The following is a 20408-nucleotide window of genomic DNA, read 5'->3' on the forward strand; positions in this document are numbered from 1 at the left end:
TAAACAACTTGTAGAGTCTTGTAGAGTTTTAGTGATTTATTTCCACATTAAGAACTCAATTCCTTGAAAAAAAATTTGGACAAGGCAGTTTTGCAGCTGCAACATGCTACAATTGACATCTAAAGGGAGTGGCAAAAAGTGTAAGAGGTGGAATGTAGAAATCAAGGCAGGGCGAAAGCCTCACAAAGTTCAAACTCAGAGGAGGGGGAAATGAACAGTGTTATCTGATATCCACTTGAAGTTAAATAATGGTTAAATAAGAACATATGTAAAAGTACGATATAAGTATGAAGTTTAACAAAGCTTTATCATTTTAAATCTCTGGATCTTTGTTTCTTAATTTGTAAGTTCCGAGCTTACCACAATTTGGTGTTAAAGATACCCTGGGCAAATAAAATTAAGTACACATTTCTCAACTATTACTTCTTACAGTCTTTGAGGAATGTGTTAAAGAGGAAGGGGCTATAGGGGTCCTAAAGCTTCAGAGACATAGGGCAAGGTTAGCCGTAGGTTGAGAGGGACTCAGGATGAGTCTTACATGAGCTGTCCTGCTTTTAACTACAAGGAAAGTGGGAAGGGAGTTCCCTCTGGTATTTTGTTGGTAAGTGGTTTGCTCTACATGCTGAGATAAGATGATTTTTCCAGGGAACTATTTAAAAAAAAAAAAAAGGTAGAGCAAAATCTCTCGATTGCACTGCCAGTTTGGCTTAGTTATCTCATCCTTCCTTCTGGCAAGAATCGGCAAGCTTTTTTTGTAAAATGCCAGACAACAAGTATCTTAGGATTTGCAGGTCAAACAGTCTCTGTTGCTACTCTTCAGCTCTGCTGTTGTAGCACAAAAGCACCCACAGACATAACGATAATATGTAAACAAAGGAGTATGGTTCAGTTCCAATAAAACTTTTATTTTGGACATTGAAATTTGAATTCCATATAATGTTTGTGTTCATATGTTGTAAAATACTATTCTTCTTTTGATTTCTTTTTTGACTATTTGTATGGCTTATGAGCCATACTGGTGGGTCACAGTTTGCTAACCCTTGCTATGGTCGTATACCAGGCAATGGCTTTCTTCACGGCAGCAAAATCTTTTGGTAGGTTAATGGCTCTTCAGAAGTTAGGCTTTGACAAGGAAGTCACAGTGCTGAGAAAGCAGAATGCTGCCCTTCCTCCCTCAGCTGTAATACTGGGGGCACAGTGTAGTCGCTCAATAGATCCTTCTCGCATTGTTTGGGCCGTATGCTTAACAAATGGTGAAAACTGTGCCAAATATGCAGACAGCTTATATTACAGTGGTGAAAAGTTTGCACTCTGGAACCTGACATGTTTGGTTTGAATTTTGGTTCTATCACTTACTCTCGGAGTGACCTTGGACAAGTTATTTAATCTGTGACTCAGTTTTTTTCATTTTTACAATAATGGTTTTGGAGAAAAAATGAGAAAAACTATATAAAGTATTCAGCACAGGCCTTAATAAATGACAACTGTTAAGGTTATTAACTACTGAAAGCATGAGATCTAGTTTTGCCCCATATCCTATACGATCTTGCAACAAAGGGATACTAAAAATAACTGGGACATTTTTTTGGGGGGTCCCTAGTTTGCCCTAAGTAAAAATTTCCAGGAATCTTGAGGCTAACGTTAAAGCATGGAGTCTGGACCTAACAGTGGCTGCTTACAGCCAGGCCATAGTAGGACTTCCTTTTCAATTTTTTTTCTGCCTATGACAGCATCTACAGCGGGATATTAGCTCAGTCCTATGATAATTCGGGTGATTCAGTTCTAGTGGATATTAGTTGCCAGCTACTAACGCTGAAGGCAAAAGCAAATAGGCTGAAAGAAAGAACAGGCTCTGGCCAGGACTAATTAGGTTGTTGCTGACAATTAAAAATTCATCTCAGAGGAGTGGTGACCCCATCATACCATCTTGAGACAGAAAAACCAGTTGTCTGTGAGCTTGTCTTTCAGATCCATAGCCAGGGAAAGGCTCTAGTTTGCCAAGCACAGTTTTGGTTCTCAGTTGAAAATAAATCTCTGATCTCTGCTCCACTGCCTGCCATCTCCTTTGCAAAGCTGGCCCCATTAGGGAGGGCCTGGCTCCATGAGGGTCTCATTTATATAGGCTGTGATCTGCCTCACAGCCCACACACTAAGGACAGGGAGGGGCACATCTCTAGGGCCCAAAGATTTGTGACAGGAATGAGAGATATGCCTCCTAAGGAGGGAGAAGAAAGCAAAGACTACCGCAGAAGGAGGCAAAGAATGCTTATCCAATTATGCTTGAATAGTGGGATGGAGAGTGTTTTTGCTGGTAGTGGAGCTGGGCAGGAACAGTTCCAACCTTGAGTTTTAGTCCTCTCCATCAGTAATGTTGTCACCCATGAGGACCGTCTGGTATCCAAAGGGTTATGATTCTCAACCATGGTTGTACAAAGAATCAACAGGAGAGCTTTGAAAAAACACTGATGCCTGGGTCTCAACCCAGACCATTGATTATTTGGGGACGGACCCAGACATCCCTATGTGTATATGTTAAAAGCTATGTATATGTTTAAAATACACCCATAGGTATATGTTAAAAGCTCCTAGATGTTTCTTGCAGCCAAGACTGAGAGCCCCTGACGTTGGTTACCCAAGGCCCAACCCCAACTGCTCCAGGGGAGCGGGTTGCACTTGGGTTACTATTGTCTAAGAAAGATCAATCTCCATTTGGCAATGACCCTGTCAATGAAATATGTACATGTGTATGTACATAGGTATATGCACATACTGTGTATACCTATATGTAGCTGAGTGAACAAATTCATACTCGGTCTCTAGGGGAAGAGAAGGTAATGTGGTGACCTTACCAAATGAATATACTGGTAGCCCAGTTGAGGTCTCACTGCCTCCCTTGACCTAGGCTGTTAAGTCCCATTCTATGATCTCAGTCCTGGCTGCTTCCATCTGCAGATAAACAAACCTTACAGGAACCTGCATATGGAGGCTCGGATGGAGGGGATGAGCACAGAGCTTCTGGGACTAACAAGAAGACTGAACCTGCCTGGAGTAGTGGAGGAGGGAAGTGAGTTGGAGAGGAGGGACAAGAACTAGAGCTCCTGGGTGTCCGAGGACTCGACGGACTCCGAGAGTCTGGCCACCACTCGGGTCAGGGCCCTGTTCTCAGCCTGCAGTTGCTCGTTCATCTGCTTCAAGGTTTGAATCTGTTTTAGCTGGTGGAGGTTCTGTAGAGAGTGAGACATGAAAAGGACAGACAGACAAGACAGAGAGAGACAAGACAGACCAGAGGAGAGAAAAGTAGGACAAAGAAATCACGTGACTTTTTGTTTTTGTTTTTAGTTTGCATGCAAGAAAGGAAATGAGAAAGGCAGCAGTCATGGAGCAAATGGGGGGCAGGTGGAAGGATGATGGAGAAAAGCAACAGGGAAGGAGAGCTGTGTCTGATTCTTGGCTAAGATCTAAATATGCCATATGAATATAACCGCCAGGCTCTCAAAAGGCACATATGGATTGCTTTTGAGAATGAAAGCCCAGCATGTGGTTTGGAGCCTTTTGAACCAAATTAACATGGTTGAGGCATAACTTCAGGGACCCTTCATCATGACTGAGATTAGAGATGAGGACTTGGTGTGTTCTTAAATCTAGCTGCTGCCCCTTTCTCTCTCCCTTCCTCTAACCTTCCCCCCATACTCAGCTCCTTACCCTCACTTTGTTTATTTATCTGAGATAGGGTCCGACTCTGTCACATCAGCTGGAGTGCAGTGGCACAAAACTGAAACATCTGCCTCCCACGCTTAAGCCATCTTCCCACCTCAGCCTCCTAAAGTAGCTGGGACTACAGGCATGCACCACCATACGTGGCTAATTTTTATATTTTTTGTAGAGACAGGAGTTCGCCATGTAGCCCAAGCTGGTCCCAAATTCCTGAGGTCAAGCAATCCTCCTGCCTTAGCCTCCCAAAGTGCTAGGATTACAGGTGTGGGCCACTGCACTTGGCCTCATTTATTTAAAAAAAATAAAACAAGGAAAATAAAAGAGAGGCCTATTATTTAAGCACTTTTTTTTTTTTTTTGGCCAGGGCATGTACTGTTTAGTAGGTTAAAGTGACACATACCCAAATAAGAAAGAACTGTCAGCTCTCTGGATCGTCCTCTAACCTGCTTTGTAGGAAGCTTCATTAACCCTGCTAGTTTTCCTCTGCAGTCCAGAGAGATTGTTTCAGGATCCAATAACTGCTAACCTGTCTCTGACCTGCTATATGATTATATGCATCACTAAATTCACAGCTAACTGTGCTTTCTTTGTCTCAGTTCAAGCAGTTTGGGAGCTGCTTAAAGGTGTTCATAAACAGACTCATACTCTGGAAATTATAGCTGTGCAAAAAAGCTGGAGAAATCATAAATGTCCAATGATAATGAAACTAGTTGGACCAATGTGCTAGTCCAGCCCTGTCTGTCTGTCAGTGTTGCAAGTGGAACAGAATAACCAGTCCACAGACATTCTTCCTGATACCCCATATTCCATAAGACATTTAAAGACTTTAATAAATGGAATTATATCAAAGGCCTGCCGACTCTGCTACTGTCCTTCCTAAGTAGTCATCTGCACTGTCCCGAAACTGAGACCATCAACTCTTTGGGAGGAGAATAATGATTTTTTATGCAAATAGGGTTTCATGTATGAGGATGGACAATCCTGTGGGTTATAATGAATACAGAAAGGTGGCCAGGTATCAGAGAAAAGTCTCTCATATCTATATGATGGGAAGGATAGAAATGAAAGATTAGTGGAGTTATAGTTGTTTGGGAGTGAAGAAGCAAGAAAATGAAAGGTAGCATGAAGGGGAAAAACAGTGAAAAGGAAAAACAAGCAGAGACAAACTGCTGAATCTCTCTTTTCCCAAAGAGAAAGAATGACCACCTTGGAATAAAGGTAGGCTAGCCAAACTGTCTCATGTAGCCATTGGAGGGTGAGGACTGGGCAATCTTCTTTGCTCACTGTAAGCATCTTGGCCATGGTGAGGATAGAGAAGGGAGATCATGGTACAGCATATGGAAAAGATTAAAGCAATGGGCAGGGACCAAATTTAAAAACCAATGGAAAGTCCCTGGCTCTCACCCTTCTTTGATGTTGACACTGGAACAAAGCTTTCAATATAATCATTGTCAAACAATTGTCATTGTATGAAGTGGTACTTGCCTCCCAGGGAATAACATTAAAGACATGAATGATGAAAGTGACTCAATTTAACAAGTGAGTATAAGCAGATCAAGGTGAAAGACTTTGGAAGTTATCAAGCATGAGGGAGAGAGGCAGGAAACAATCTGGTGGAATGTTCTATGGGAAGCAGTATTGAAAACAAGGCAAGGCAAGGAGGAGAGGAGAAGGGGCAGGGCCCAGCACAGAATGGGCAAGGGCAGGGCTAAGGAGCAGGGTCAGCTAGTCATCTTTCCAAATAAAAATAAAAATTCCAGGATCAATCTAAAAGGGAATTGGTTGCTGGGTCCCTCTCATGCAAGGACCTAGGAAAGGAAGGGGAGATCTGACAAGGAGGCTGATGCTGAATGGAGGATGCAGTAGAGAAGTAATCACATCTGATGTGGGCCAAGACCAGGTGCAGGCCTGGCACACCTCACACTGACATGCACACCTGTCAGAAGTTGGCATATAATCCTACTCCAATCGAGGATCTGGGTGGAGTTTCTCCTGACAAGAATTCATAAATACTTACCTTTCCAATAAAAGTCAAGAAAGATACAACACACCTCATAACCACAGAGCCGCATATACATCTGGGTTAGCCCATCTCATGGTTCCCCCATTTCACCTGGCCTTTGTACTTTATTTGGTAGAGTTAGAAAAATAGGGCTGAAGTCACTTTCTTTCCTTGAGTAACCTATTGTATTTTTAAGGGTTCACTGGATATTAGCCCCCTCTACTGTTCCCTACTGATAGCTCCAAGGAGGTTTGAACATCTGTACAAAATGAACATGCAACAAACATGACCAACTGGCCCCAAGCTCTACTGGGTCCCAGTTCAGCAAGAAAGTCACCTGTACCTTTGTTTGCCTAGTACAGAGAGATTTTGGCCATTAATCACTCTAGCAATGTTGGTCACCATAAACCATAGTCTGAATGAAGAGCTTGATAGCTAAACAAGTATTTTCTTCGACTCATTTAGGGCCAGCGATACCAATTTTATATTTATATATCTGTGTCTTTGAAGGTTTTGCCTTCAAGTAGGTACAGACAGAAACATAAAACTGGTGAGAATGCAAAGGCACAGATGCTTCTCCCCCTTAGTCCTCTAGGGGGTGCTGGATGAGCTGCAAATCTGGCATTGGGCTTTGATTTGAGCAGTGTTTAGGGGCTTTAGAGTTTACAGGCATTTCTTCTTCATTTGGCTCTGTAATGGATAATGGAGAATAATGGACACTGACTGACTGAATCAGTGAATGTTTTAACTAAAAAAAACGTCAGTCTTGGCTGGGCGTGGTGGCTCACGCCTGTAATCACAGCACTTTGGGAGGCCAAGGCAGGTGGATCACCTGAGCTCAGCAGTTCGAGACCACACAGGGCAACATGGTAAAACCCTGTCTCTACTAAAAATACAAAAAAATTAACTGGGTGTGGTGGCACACACCTCTAGTCCCAGCTCCTTGGGAGGCTGAGACAGGAGAATTGCCTGAGCAATTGAATCTGCCTAGAGGCAAAGGTTGCAGTAAGCCAACACTGAGCCACTGCACTCAGGTTTGGGTTACAGAGTGAGGCTCCATCTCAAAAAAAAAAAAATAAATAAAATAAAAATAAAAAGGAAGAAAAATCAGTCTCAAAACAGCTTACCTATTGGTTTGGGGACTAAACATTCATGATCTGGCTCCACTTGATAATTTAAACAATTGATTTTAGAGTTGCTGGCAAATGGCTTATGGCTGGGGAAAGCAAACACTTTCATATGTTATAATCTCTTGAGGAAACGAAGTAACTCATGATCTAGTTGAGGAAATCATAGACTGATAAAGAGACAGAGAAAAAATGTAAGCCTATCTCAACCTACAGAATTGAGAGCAACTAGAACCACTGAAGGGGCTTCCATAATTCCCAATTTAGAATTGGAACAGAAATAAGAAAGGGCCTCAATTTCTCTAATTTGACCACTTTCTGGATTATTGTATGTGGGTCTGCTTGGATGTGACACAGAGCCCCATGACTGGTGGGTGGAGGCTGGCTTTGGGCTCCCAGGTACTCCTTGGAAGGCTCTAGCTTTGGCCTCAATTACATGCTCTAGTTCAGCATTTAGGCCATTTCTTAATAAGCAACACTGACAGCTGCCTAACAGCAGAGTACAGATGGTATAACTCAGGAGGTTTCAAAAATGGAGAAGCCTCCATGCAACAAGGAGCTGTGGATATTCACTCGTGAAGAAACGGTTAGCTCAGCTGGGTGTGGCGGCATGTGCCTGTAGTCCCAGCTACTCGGCAGGATGAGATGGGAGGATCGTTTGAGCCCAGGAGTTCAAGTCCAGGGCAACATAGCGAGACTCCATCTCAAAAATGAAAAGAACTGGTTATCTCTAATAAGTCACTGCTCTAAGTGGGAGAGAATACTTCTGTGTGGTAGTAAGGTGTGTTTGAAAAAAATCACAAGATGGAGAAGTTTAGGTGCTAGGGCATACTGTTCCACCATTTCAGGAGAATCAATTACTTACGATTTCTATTTCTTGCTGCTTTGAATCAACTTGGAAGATTTAAAATGTTTGAGATATAAGCAGATATTGCTTATAATGCTATGTGAATGTTATAGTTACAGCCTTGGGATAGTGGTAGGAAATGCAGGGGCAAGGCTCAAGATTTCTCCTTCATTCTGGAATTATAGAGTAACAGGATTGATTATGAGCACTGGATCTGGTGTAAACTAAAACCTCAACGGATCTTAAAAAGTTTTTTTTTTTCCAACAAATGACCAATCCATTTAGGCCACTGGAACAATAAAGTCTCTCCCAAATTGCATACTAGGGATGCTTGCTCATAGAAAGACATTTGGGGATCTGCCTAATACTATCCCAGTGCTTCAGCTTCCCAGCTGAAGAAACATGTCTCACCAAATGAATGCTTGGCATCATGTATCTGGTAAAATAAGATGCCTGAAGAAAGAAAAATGCTGAGCAAGTGCTAAGTGATTATGGGCATGTGGCATCATGCATTGCAGGAATCAGATGTTTCAAAATCATCTCCAGGTGGCTACCCTGACCAGCTCTATATTCCCTGCAGCTCTGTATCCATCTTCCCCCTTTCACCCTCCTCCCCTCCCACTGCCTCACTGCCTCCCATGGCAGCAAATTGACTCCTTTGGGTAGATTTCCAGTTCTTAGCACTCAAAACTGCCCAGGATGGCAGTTGTCCATTAAAGTGGCTAATAGAGGTGATGGTCACTGCAGGTCATGGTGAGGAGAGAAAGGAAAGTAGTGAGTTGTGAGGTGTATCTGGTGGCATGAGCTTACTCCAGTGGGAGAGTGCCAAGCATCCCTGAATATTTCAGAGGAAATGGACTGGGGCAGGAAATCAATATGTGAATACATTTTTATTCTGTTGCAGAATGATTCAAACTGTGTTCTTCCCAGCAAAGGGATGGGCTGGGAGGGGCACCAGGGAGGAAAGCTTATGGCCATGCTCAGGCTTCCCCAGACACCTAATGGGAGGTTCCCAGAGCTGGAGAACTTGTTCTAGTCTTCTCATTTCTCCTCTAGAGGGCAAAGATACTGCTTGAAAAGCCTTAAAAGTTCAACTCAAGTTTGTTTCAAGCCTGCCAAGATCTCTCCTTAAACCAAAGGCAGCATTTTTTCCTAGAACGCCTTTAAGGTGGCCTCAATGGATGTTGTGTGAGCTGAGAGAGCCTACAAAATGGCTGAAGAGAGATGCTCACTTTTTTACACATCATTTCTTCTTACAGGTATTGCGTTTGTAGTGAAATCTGGAGGGGGCAGGCCTATGCTCAAATATCGAGTCTTGGCAGGCATTCAGAGAATAGGCATACAAAGAGAAAGAAAATCTTTTCATACCTTCATTTCTTCCTCCATTTCTGACATTTTGCGCTCCAAGGCTCGCCTCTCCTGTTTTGGAACAATGAGACTGTTGAACATTTATTGAATTCAGAAGGGAGTAAAAATGCTGCCTCCCAGCTGCTGTGTGATCAGCAGATTCATGGTCAAAGGTTTGTCTACTGACTCAGGCAAACCTTACGCAGGAGATCTGAGCACTATCTGATCCTGCCATTTGTGAGATGGAGCTACCTCACTGATAAAAATGACATTATCTAAATCTCCTATCATAAAATCAGTAGACACATGGAGAAGCAACTTGCTAATATGCAAACAGACCAGGACATTCAGTTACTCTGTGCAGGTTGAAGATTTCATAGAATTTCAAATGTCTGCAAGTGACTAGGGCCCTTGCTCTCTATGATCAAAAGACATCATTATCTTCAGTAATGCTCTCCCTAAATTCTAGGGAATCTGCTTCTTTCATGATGGAGAGCAGATGGTGAGCCGGGAAGTAGACATCATTGTCTAAGAAACAGCATCTCTCCCCCTAGTTTCTTCCCTCCCCCTGTAGTTGCTCCTCTCCCACTCCATTTCTCTTTCCCAGCAACTGACTCTTGGTTTAGCCTAACCCCAATGAGGAGTTTTTGATCAGATGGGATACCAAGGAGGTTTGGTTACAGGCCAAAGGAATAAAATGTAAAATTTAGCTGCTTTCCAAATTAAACAGAAAACAACAGGACAGATGGGAACATATTATATCTCTAGGGCCAAATCAAAGCTAGAGTCCCTCAATAAATCTAATTGAATTTTCCCAATCCAAGAATGTAAAATCCCAGAATAATATTCTGAGTACAGTTGGGAGGAGATCAGTAATTGAACCAGAAATCCTCCCCTCAGTCAAAATGAGTGAAAGACTGTGTTGGCTCATGTTTCAAGTCGTAAGACCTAAATGGCAGAGGGTCCCACTGAAAGCTTCCTTTCTGTTCAAGGTGATGAAAAGGGTGAAGAGACCTTGGACTTGTGTATGTGTGTGTGTGTGTGTATGCAATAATTTACAGTAAACCAAAATTTTATGGGTTGTGTGTGTATGCAGTTCTGCCCACAGTCAGAACAGTGTATGATATGACCTTCCAAGGACCCTTCCCACCCTAAGGCTAAATATGTGGAAAGTACTGACCATCTGAGGAAATCAAAAGGACTAGCAATCAAATTACTGCCTAGAGTCAGACAAAAAGAATTTATCATCAAGCTGGGAATGGAATGTGGCAGAACTCCCTCCTTCTTAAGATGGACTTTTTCCATTGGCATGAACAACAAAGTAGGAGAGAGTCAGAAAGAAGAGATGAAACGGGATGTGGGGGGGAAACAGACATGCACATACCCGTTTCTCCATCTCCAGCACTGATGATCGGTCAGAGGTCTTTTCTTGTTTCTGCTGGTGCAAATGGAAGGAAAACAGTTGTTATTTAAGTTGTCTCAGGGCCAATAGAACGCCTAGTCTAGTTCAGCTTCACTACTGGACATCTAGAAATAAACAGTAAAACTTTGGACTTCCCCTATAGCAGGGACCCCCAGCAAACAGGTTCTGATAGATCTCTAGGCCTAACATTATCACCTCTCTGGAGTTTGCAGGATTCCCTCTGGGGAGGGGAAGGCAGTAGTAGTATTCCCTGAAATTACAAAGACATTACTTACAACACACAATCTCTCTTTCTCTCTCTAGGTCTTCGATGCTAATTACAATTTTACATCTCACCATTCTTCTCCTCTCTTCATTCTATGAGTAATATCACAATCCAGAGGAAATTTTTTTAAAAAAAGGCTTTTCTTTAAAAGGCTGGCAACTTCTGAGGGTGAAAGTCTAAGGCCAATGGCATTTGCCTAAATAATCCCCTTTCCCCTCTTCTTTCTGTTTTGGGAATTGATACCATTTTTCTTTTAGAGCAGTAGTTTTCATATGTGGGTGGGCTTTCAGGGGTTGTTAGGAGTCCATTCATGGCATCTGCCCTGCTTTGAACTGAGGTAGTCCACTTTTATCTGTCTTATATAATGGGCTTCCAGATAAGGTAATTTTATTTGAATAAAAGATTTAGAATGTTTATTTTAGATCATCTTTGACTTAAATTTTGCAGAGGGGCTGAAAAGATTTAGCCTCATGGCAAAAAAACCAGAATAACCTCAGATAATGATACTTCTTTAAAAGGGGAATAAAAAACTCCTTAAGTCCCTTTTGGTCTTAGGGTCATAGAACTCACCAGAATTTCTTACATTCAGTAGACATTTAATAACTGGTGGGTGATTATTTTTATTTTGCTTAGTGTCATGCAGAGACAACATTTAAATAAATATAGAAATTATGCTGGTCTTCTTGCAGCAGTTTCTTTTTTTTAAAAAAAAATTAAGGAATGGCCAGAACTAACAGAGAAACTCAGAATTCTGGCTCCTGTCCTGGGCTTTCGCCTTCTGTTTGGAAGGGCATGGCTGTATGCCTTTATCCTGCATCTACTATGAAGCAGAAGGAAAATAAAAAAATGCAAAAATAGATCCTATCCTACAGCTTGTTCATATCCTCATAAGTCTTTCTTCCTAAGCCTGAGGAGTTGTAGAAGTTGTGATGATTTCATGATTTTCAAGGTTTATATACACAAAGAACTAGTTTTTTTGTTTGTTCTGTTTTTAATTTTGACTCCCTTAGAGTTGGGGTGGATCTTTTATGTAGAAATATTGTGTATGTTCATGTGGTAACTGTCTCCATACAAATGTGCGAGGCTGAGAAGCCCTCCCTCCACTGTCCTGCCAAACAACTCCATTTTTGGTAAACATCAGAGACTTGGTTTGTAGCAGCACCATTTCTTCTGAATTTCAATAACTTGTATTTGGCAAAACTAAGTATATTTTGACACACCCAGCAAAGCAGTTGGCCGGAGAGTAAATGCTTTTTCCCAGCAACTGGAAAGGTTGATTTTACATTCAGTGCTCTCTGTGCAAGTCAATGTCAGCAGCTTGTTAGACTGCTCACTGTTCTAAGGCACGGGCTGGTGGAAACGCTGAGAACCCCTAAAGGTCAAGACATATGCTGTCATAAGCTTCCGCTGAGAAGAGTGGGGAGCAGGTGAAACTGCTCTTCCTGTGGTTCCTCACATGACTGCTCCTTAATTTTCTGTAAAACAATCCTAGTAATAACTGATGAGAACCAGCGTAAGATCTGTATTTATAAACCACTGCCAATATGTGGTGCCATTCAGAATAAAAAATTAGCCTGAGATTTCTTCTGAGGGTCTACTGTGAATGAGACTTTTTTTTTTTTTTGCCTGGCTCAATAATGTTGGAGTGAGAAGAGACCTTAAGATTTATTCAGTCTAACCCCCTGCCCTATGGCAGGGCTATAGCTATGTGTATATTTTTCTCTTTTAGATTTAGAAACCTACTTTTCTTATTCCACAAAATCACTTTAAGCCTAGTTATTATCTATCTGTGTTGCAGTAAGTCTCAGAAATTCCCAGTAGAGCCATGTTGGGCTACTACAATCAGGGAAAAGGGGGTGGCTCTTCTAAACTGACAGGCAGTTCACATTTTGCACCTGGGCAAGCCCTTCTCCAGAAAGTGAGGGTCCTGGCTGTCCTGCTGGAGTCCTACACAGCTCTGTAGGGCCGTCTTCCAAGTGTTGGCACCCTCCTGCTCATCCAATTCCAGAGGGGTTACAATAGGATGTTTAGAGGGTAATCAACACCCCTGCCCTCCAAACTCCATGTATTTGGTACCGTACAACCCTAGCATTTTAGTCTTTGCTTTTGGATAGTCAATCATATTGCCAGAATGACTAGCCACCTCTGGTTTTCATTTCAAGCGTTCCTGGTAAAGAGTCATTTTTACTTCAGTTCAGCTTTCGAAATTCTAAGTCCCCAGGCATTCTAGAAGGGAAATAACTCAATAGGTTTCCTGATAACTCAGCAATAACCTAAGGTAGTGCTTGATTTAGCTTTCAGCTACAGAGTTTGTTTCACTGGTGATGAGGTTATTACCTCCAGCATCCTCTAAAGCATCATCTAATTAAATCAAACCTAGCAGTGAGAGGAAATAGTTTATCAGTCTTTCTGCCACTAATATTCCTTATTTGTAGGCTGAAAAAGAGTGATGGCTTGGGGAGATAACATATGCTACAGAATCTTTGCTTTGGGACTTAATCCTCTGTTGTGGCACCACCTTTGCCCTTGATTTGTTATATGGCCTAAGCAAACCACTTACTTCTCTAGGTTTAATTTGTTACCTCTCTGCCCTAGGTTTAATAGTGTCTTGCTTATCTCTCTCCAAGAGGTGAAGTGTAGATAAACTGAACTGAAACATAATGAACAGGACAAGAGGAACTGTCTAGGACTAGCTTTGTAGTGCTGGTTTATGCTTTTCTACTAATAAATAAGTAGATGATGATCCATAGTATTAATTATTAGCATTCAGACCATCAGGAATTGTTCACTGAATTATCAGTTTTCCATTTTAAGTTCACTGATTGAAACCTAAAATCAAAATAGAATCGAAGAAGCTTCCATCTCATCGCCCACGAGAAGGCCCGATCTTGACTCTATCTTGCTTCTTATCCCTTAGATCCCTAGTCCAGTTTGCTTCCTTACATCAACCCTTGGTTTCCATCTTTTTTCTTCTTCTTCCCTCTTACCTGGGTCACCTTCTCAAGCTTGGATTTTATATCTGCTAGCTCTAGCTGGGCTTCCTGAAGTTTTGTTTTCAGTTTTTGGTTTTCAGTCAGAGCACTCTCATAGAGCTAGAGGAGGGGGAAAAAGAGGATCAGGGTTCATGTTAGAACTCACACCATTTCATCACACGAGAATGCCCAGGGCTCTGTGCCCCAAGCCACCACTATATGGTAGATAGAGAAGATGAAGGAAGTAGGGAGCAGAGTACATTCAGCCAACTAGTCTCTTGCTTTTTCAAAGTGATGAACAGAAAGAGAATGATGATGCTCCAACTTCAATAATGTTAATCTTTGGGGGAAAAAACAGTCATTACATTTTATCCTATGGGACATTTTCATTGCTTAAAAGAGCAATGAGAAACAGAATTTTTTTTTTGGAACCAGCCTACTGTGTATATTGATTTTAGTCAAGTTCTGTTTAACAAAATGTTAACAGAATAAGCACTCTTTATTCCCTTTTGAGACAGGGTCTTGCTCTGTCATCCAGGGTGGAGTGCAGTAGCACGATCACCCCTCACTGCAGCCTTGAACTCCCAGGCTCAAGCAATCCTCCTACCTTAGCCTCCTGAGTAGCTGGGACTACTATGAGCCACCATGCCCAGCTAATTTTTCTATTTTTTGTAGAGATGGGGGACTCACTATGTTGCCCAGGCTGGTCTCGAACTCCTGGGCTCAAGTGATCATCCCACCTCACCCTCCCAATGTGCTGAGATTACAGGCATGAACCACCATGCCCATCCTAAATATTTTCTTTACAAAAATATTTTTTTCTGGTATCTCAAACACCTGAAAGGGAAAGTTTTTAAGTCTACTCTTGGAGCTAGGTACTATTCTACAAGAACAAAGGAAATAAACTGTAAAGTGATGACTTAAATCTTAGAGCTTTTCAATGATGATGATTTTTTCTTTTTTTTTACTAACACAAAGTAGTATTTACTTGATATTCACAGGACCTTATTAGAAGCATATGTTTGTTAAAAATAACAGTCTACCAAATGATTCTCAGGGGCTCAGAGAGACAGAGTTAGGTTTTTCACCCTTTTTATATTCTTAATTTCTTACTTTTCCCTACACTTCTAAATATCTGATTCTAACTATATACTTACTGTACTAAAAGCAATATATGGCTGGGCATGGTGGCTCACGTCTGTAATCCCAGCACTTCGGGATGCTGAGGTGGGAAGATTGCTTGTGGCCAGGAATTCAAGACCAGTCTGGGCAATATAGTGAGACCCAATCTCCATAAAAAATAAAAAATGTAGCCGTGTGTGGTGGCATGGCTATAGTTCTAGCTACGTGGGAGGCTATGGTAGGAGGACCCTATGAATCCAGGAGTTTGAGAGGGCAGTTAGCTATGATGGCACCACTGCACTTCAGCCTGGATAACAATGAGACCTTGTCTCAAAAAAAACAAAAAACAAAAAACAAAAAACAAAACACCTCAATATATGAAGGGGTCTTTATCTAGCTTTTTGAAGAGGTGAAGTAAACCCAGAAAACTGCAAGGAATTATTATTACTTAAGTGCCTTTTCTTCTGTTTATTCAGAGCTATGGGAATTTTTCTGGGTGTGGTGGAGGAAGGCTGAGAGGTTTACATGTCACCCAAGAACCAGAAAATTGAATAAAGACCCTACTTTTTTATAATCTCTGTTGCTGTCTTCTTCTACACGACTGGTCAGGGTGGCTAGACGGGCCTCCCGGGCCTCCCGACGGGCTCTTGCTGAAGCCCGGTCACCGTAAGAATCACTGGTTGTAGGATTACTACCTCCTGATTCCAACCTGTGGGAGATAATATTAAAGATAAAAATTGATTTTGAGAACAACGTAGTGGCGGGAAGGTAATGCTCAGGGGTAGTTAGAGCCTTTTCTAAGAAGTATTTCGGAGCCCTGGCCAGAAACAACTCATAACATTCTTTCCTTCAATCTCTCTGCCAGCATTCCCAGACCTCAGGGCTAAACTGCACGAGCTTGGAGAGGGAGGCTGACCATCATTTGCCAAGAATGAAGCTTATTGAAAAATTAGTGGTTTGGACCTATGTGCTGACTTAAATCTTAGAGCTTTTCAAATTAGTTTAGCATTGAACAGCTTCCCTCAAAAGTGTGCTTTTAAAATTAAAGATTTCTTGAATTTCAATGGCTCTTGGAAAAATGATTACAATGAACTGTCAATGAATCAGAAACATATGGACTTAGAGCTGGAGGTTGAATAGGAATGAAACAGCCACTAGGGCATGGTACGTATGCCATGGTAAGGTGTTCTACAGGTTTGCTGGAATCCCAAACATTTTAGGGATACCAACACAGTGCCCAAACAGCTAGTTTTCTACCATCTTATCCATATTCCACATCAAGACTGCTGTGCCTGTGATTAGAATTTCTACATATTTTAGCAACTGAGCTCTCAGAGTTGATAGTGGTTTTATTTCCAGTATTGGTAAGTTCATTAAGGGAAGGATCTCTCAGCTGATTACCTGTTTAAGTGTACAACTATCACCGTAAATCCTTAACGCTGGTTTATATTTTTCTCAGACTTTGCTCTTTCCAAATTAAAAGGCAGCACATATGAAACTGAAATCAGCCCTGCAGAGTGCCATATCCTGAACTGGGATGGTTTGAAGAGTCACAACTGTGAAAATTGCATCTGATGTGTCTGTCCTGTGGTAGCTATTTGCCATAGCTGGGGGTGGGGAAGCTGAAATAAGTATTAGAAGAGATAGAGAAGCAATAAGGATGACACAGAGAAAGCAGAGGCAAAGTAATTAGCTTCTAATGACAATAGTGGCCACTTTTCACTTACAGAGATGCTAAGTCCCACATTCTTCAAAACATTTTTTCTTTTTTCTTTTTTTTTTGTTAATAGAAATCTCTATTGAGTTTCCTGATTATAAAAGCAATATATGGTTGTAGAAAAAGTTAATACTGAAGTATGTAAAGTAGAAAGTGAAAAGGTCACCCCATAATCCTGCCTAAGAAATAACTACTTTTAACTGTTTAGTTCATATCCTTGCAGAATGTCAAGCATATAAATATGTTAAAATACATAGTTCTATAAATAAATTCAGATAACATATATTGTTGTCTAACTCCTCCTCCTCTCTATACTTACCACTATGATTGTGGACATCTTGCCATCCAAGTAAAAATAGATTTGCCTCATTTAAAAAAAAAAAGACTGCAGTCTTCTCCATTACATGCCTGTAAGATAATTTAACTAATCTTCTATTGATAGACACTTAAATTTTTCAAATATTTTTAGCTATTATAAACAACGCTAAAATGAGCAGACTTATCTATAAACCTTAGTGCCTTTGTCCAGTTACCTTATGATAGAAATATTTCTTATGATGACAGAAATGTATCTGTCATTAATTTTAATATTTTAAAATCATTATGAACAATCAATATCTTTGGTTATTTTTCCTTTTTTTTGTGTCTGAATTGCCAATTCATAGCCTTTGTTCAGTAGGGTAATCATCTTTTTCTTAGAGTAGTGGGGGAACCTCCTATAGAGTAGGGCTTTTAAAACTAATATAGGCAGCAAATATTTTTTTCCCACTTCACTTTCTGTCTCTGTTTATAGTGTCTTTTATTTAGAGATTTTCAATTTTATATTATTAAATTTGATGATTTTTATCTTTATGGTATTGTCAGAGACATTCAAACCACAGCAACTCCATATTGAATAGGGGTTGGGTAAAATGAGGCTGAGACCTACTGGGCTGCATTCCCAGACAGTTAAGGCATTTTAAGTCACAGGATGAGACAGGAGGTTGATACAAGATACAGGTCATAAAGACCTTGCTGATAAAGCAGGTTGCAGTGAAGAAGCTGGCTAAAACCCACAAAGCCAAAATGGCCGTGAGTGTCCTCTGGTCATCCTCACTGCTACACTCCCACCAACACCATGACAGTTTACAAATGCCATGGCAAAGTCACGAAGTTACAAGATATGGCCTAAAAAGGGGAGGCATGAATAATCCACCCCTTGTTTAGCATATAAACAAGAAATAACCATAAAAATGGGCAACCAGTTGCTCTGTCTATGGAGTAGCTATTCTTTTATTCCTTTACTTTCTTAATAAACTTGCTTTCACTTTATGGACTCTCCTTGAATTCTTTCTTGCATGAGATCCAAGAACCCTCTCTTGGGGTCTGAATCAGGACCCCTTTCGGTAACGGTATCACACTTGGAAAGGCTTTTCCTATATAAAGATTATAAAATATTCTCTTCTGCTAACTTTTATGGTAAAACACTTTTCTCTTAAAAATTGTAATCCAACTGAAATCCATCTGTTTTTGGTATTGCTGAAGGGAAAGATATAATTGCTCAAACAGATAATTAACTGTCCCAATGATCACTTATTGAATAATTATTTCCTCACTTATTGAATAATTATTTCCTTACTGAGATGAAGTCACCTTATACATGTGATTTTTGGGGGGCTATGGATTGTGTTCCACAGGTCTCTTTGTTTATTCTTGAGCTAGTGCTTCACTGTTTTAATTGGTAGTTGCACAGCATATTTTGAAGTCTGTGGGAAAAAGTTTCCTTTCACAAATGGCTATTATAATACAAGAGAGTTCACAAAAGATTAACTACAGCAAAATACCACTCTCCAACAATTTTGCAAAACTAAGTAATTTTCTGCTAGGTTAGAAGTAAATGACTTGTCCTCAGCTGCTGCCTGGTGAGAGGACAAGCAGAGGAAGAACATACATAAAATTTAGAATATATTAATAAGGCAGAACCAGCTCAATACCAAACAAATTATAAGGAAACTCATTTGCTCTATGGTCCCATAACTATATCTTCTCCCAATCTCTTACTTTCTCCATCAGAGCAACAGTAGAAAAAGAAAGATTCCAACTTTTGGCTCCATAGTGTATTATTTTTTATTTAGTTTCTTCTTTCAGAAGATCAGTTTTGTACCTTTAGATACTAGGTGAAAAACTGCAGAGGGTCATTCCCCCAACTTTGATATCCTTTTTTAATTTTTCAGCAATTGCAAAACAGGTCTTTAGTTTGTTCATTCAACAAACTACTAATGAGCACCATCTAGGTACCAGGTATTTGGCTGGATGCACTATTAAATAACAGTATCTAACCTCAATTTGAACATCAGGTTAGGTTAATTGCTCTTCTCTGTGCTCAGAATACCTGTCTGTACTTCTAATGGGCACTTATTACGTTCTATTGAAATGATCTGTCTCTCCAGGGGCTTGTTAGCTAATTGAAGGTAAGGATACTATCTTATTCATGTTGTTTCTCTAATACCTAGCATGGTGCCTGGTACACTGGTGCTTTAAAAAAATTAATCTAGAAGAAGTCTACAAGGTGAACTGGAAAGAGGAGAATTTGGAAGCAGGAAGGTAAATTGAAAAGCTTGTTCCATTGCTTTGGGCAGGAGGTAATAAAAGTCTGAATTATTGTGATGGCTGTGGAAAAGGAAAAGGAAGGAAAGGATGTGAGAAATATTACTGAATTACTATATAACGCTAAGTTTAATTAGACATGCATTCACTCACAAGTATTAAGCATGCATATATAACAGGGAGAGTTCTTACCTAGAAAGTCTTTCATGCTAGAGAAAGGAGACAAAAACAAAAACAAAAAAGAAAAAAGAAAAGAAAACAGCATTAGCAAGAGACTGATTTGTATTATTTCCATCTATAAATGCACTTTTCAAATCAGATGGCTGAACTTCACAGCTGGAGATGGGGGTGCCATTTAAGAAAAGCAATCAAATTGACTACACAAAGGTGACTTAGCCCTAGTTCACACTTCTTTGTATGCCATGACTCACTAGATTTGAGGTATTAGGGATAGCATCTTTTTAAACTAGAAGTTAGCAAAATGTAAAATGATCAAAAACTGCTCCAACTCCCCACCCAACTAACTAGCCAAGTTTGTGTTCTAGGAGTGACTATCACTGACTTTCTATGTGACATTTGGCCTCTCTGGATCTCAACATTCATTCTATTAATTTCCTTCAGTTCACAAACTTCCAACCTTGCCCTGAGTGAATACTGCAACTACAAATAAACTACAAGTATGAACACTCAGGAGACTTCCTCAGTTTCTCCCAGATCGCTAGTGAAAGTAGAAGAGTAAGGGAGAGGGGAGAAAGTCCCATCCTAGTCCCTAGGATGCTGGTTTAAAAACAAAAAAAAGTAGGTACTCTTGAGGTCTCAAATGAAAGGAGTTTTATAGATACAACCAGTATGCTTGGTCATTGTAAACAAATCAAACAACAAAAAGTGCTTATGTCTGTGTTTGACATTTACTTTTTACTGTAGATGACCTTTACCCTCCTATCCCTTCTTCTTCTTTTTTTTTTTTTTAAAGAACTCTGGCAAATACAAATTCAATTGGTTTAAATAAACTTAATTATTTCCTTTTATGAAGTGTTACAGAACAACAAAATCTTCAAGACAGACAAGAGGAGGAAGAGAAACAAAGGTCCAACAATCTACAAAATGGATAATGAATTCTTGAACTTCTGAGGAGTCACTCAATGACACTGTTTTGCATTAAACAGTCCCTGGAAGCCACTGGTTTGTCAAACAACATAGCAGGACAACCCAACACACCACACCCTACAGCTGTCCAGGAGAAGTATACAGTGACAGCACATGTGACTAAAGAGGACTGAATAGAG

General features: G+C 40.5%; 1 protein-coding gene across 19 annotated transcripts in view; it reads right to left on the minus strand.

Moving 5' to 3' along the window:
• Positions 1-20408, minus strand: part of PPP1R12B (protein phosphatase 1 regulatory subunit 12B) — a 237868-nt gene that overhangs the window by 10059 nt on the left and 207401 nt on the right. For 7 of the 19 annotated variants that reach the window (XM_009189957.4, XM_009189870.4, XM_009189893.4 and 4 more), the window contains 6 exons: positions 19315-19331; positions 15384-15528; positions 13713-13817; positions 10422-10475; positions 9059-9109; positions 3044-3224 (listed from right to left, as the gene is read on the minus strand). In XM_009189957.4, coding sequence (XP_009188221.1) covers positions 3090-3224; positions 9059-9109; positions 10422-10475; positions 13713-13817; positions 15384-15528; positions 19315-19331 — 507 coding nt within the window. In that variant the 3' untranslated portion in view covers positions 3044-3089. Of the gene's footprint in view, positions 1-3043; positions 3225-9058; positions 9110-10421; positions 10476-13712; positions 13818-15383; positions 15529-16220; positions 16442-19314; positions 19332-20408 lie in introns of those variants that run through there. The other 12 variants (XM_009189882.4, XM_003893289.5, XM_009189964.4 and 9 more) reach the window with 6 other exon arrangements.

This window comes from Papio anubis, chromosome 1 (genome assembly GCF_008728515.1).
Source record: "Papio anubis isolate 15944 chromosome 1, Panubis1.0, whole genome shotgun sequence".
Taxonomy (NCBI): Eukaryota; Metazoa; Chordata; class Mammalia; order Primates; family Cercopithecidae; genus Papio; species Papio anubis.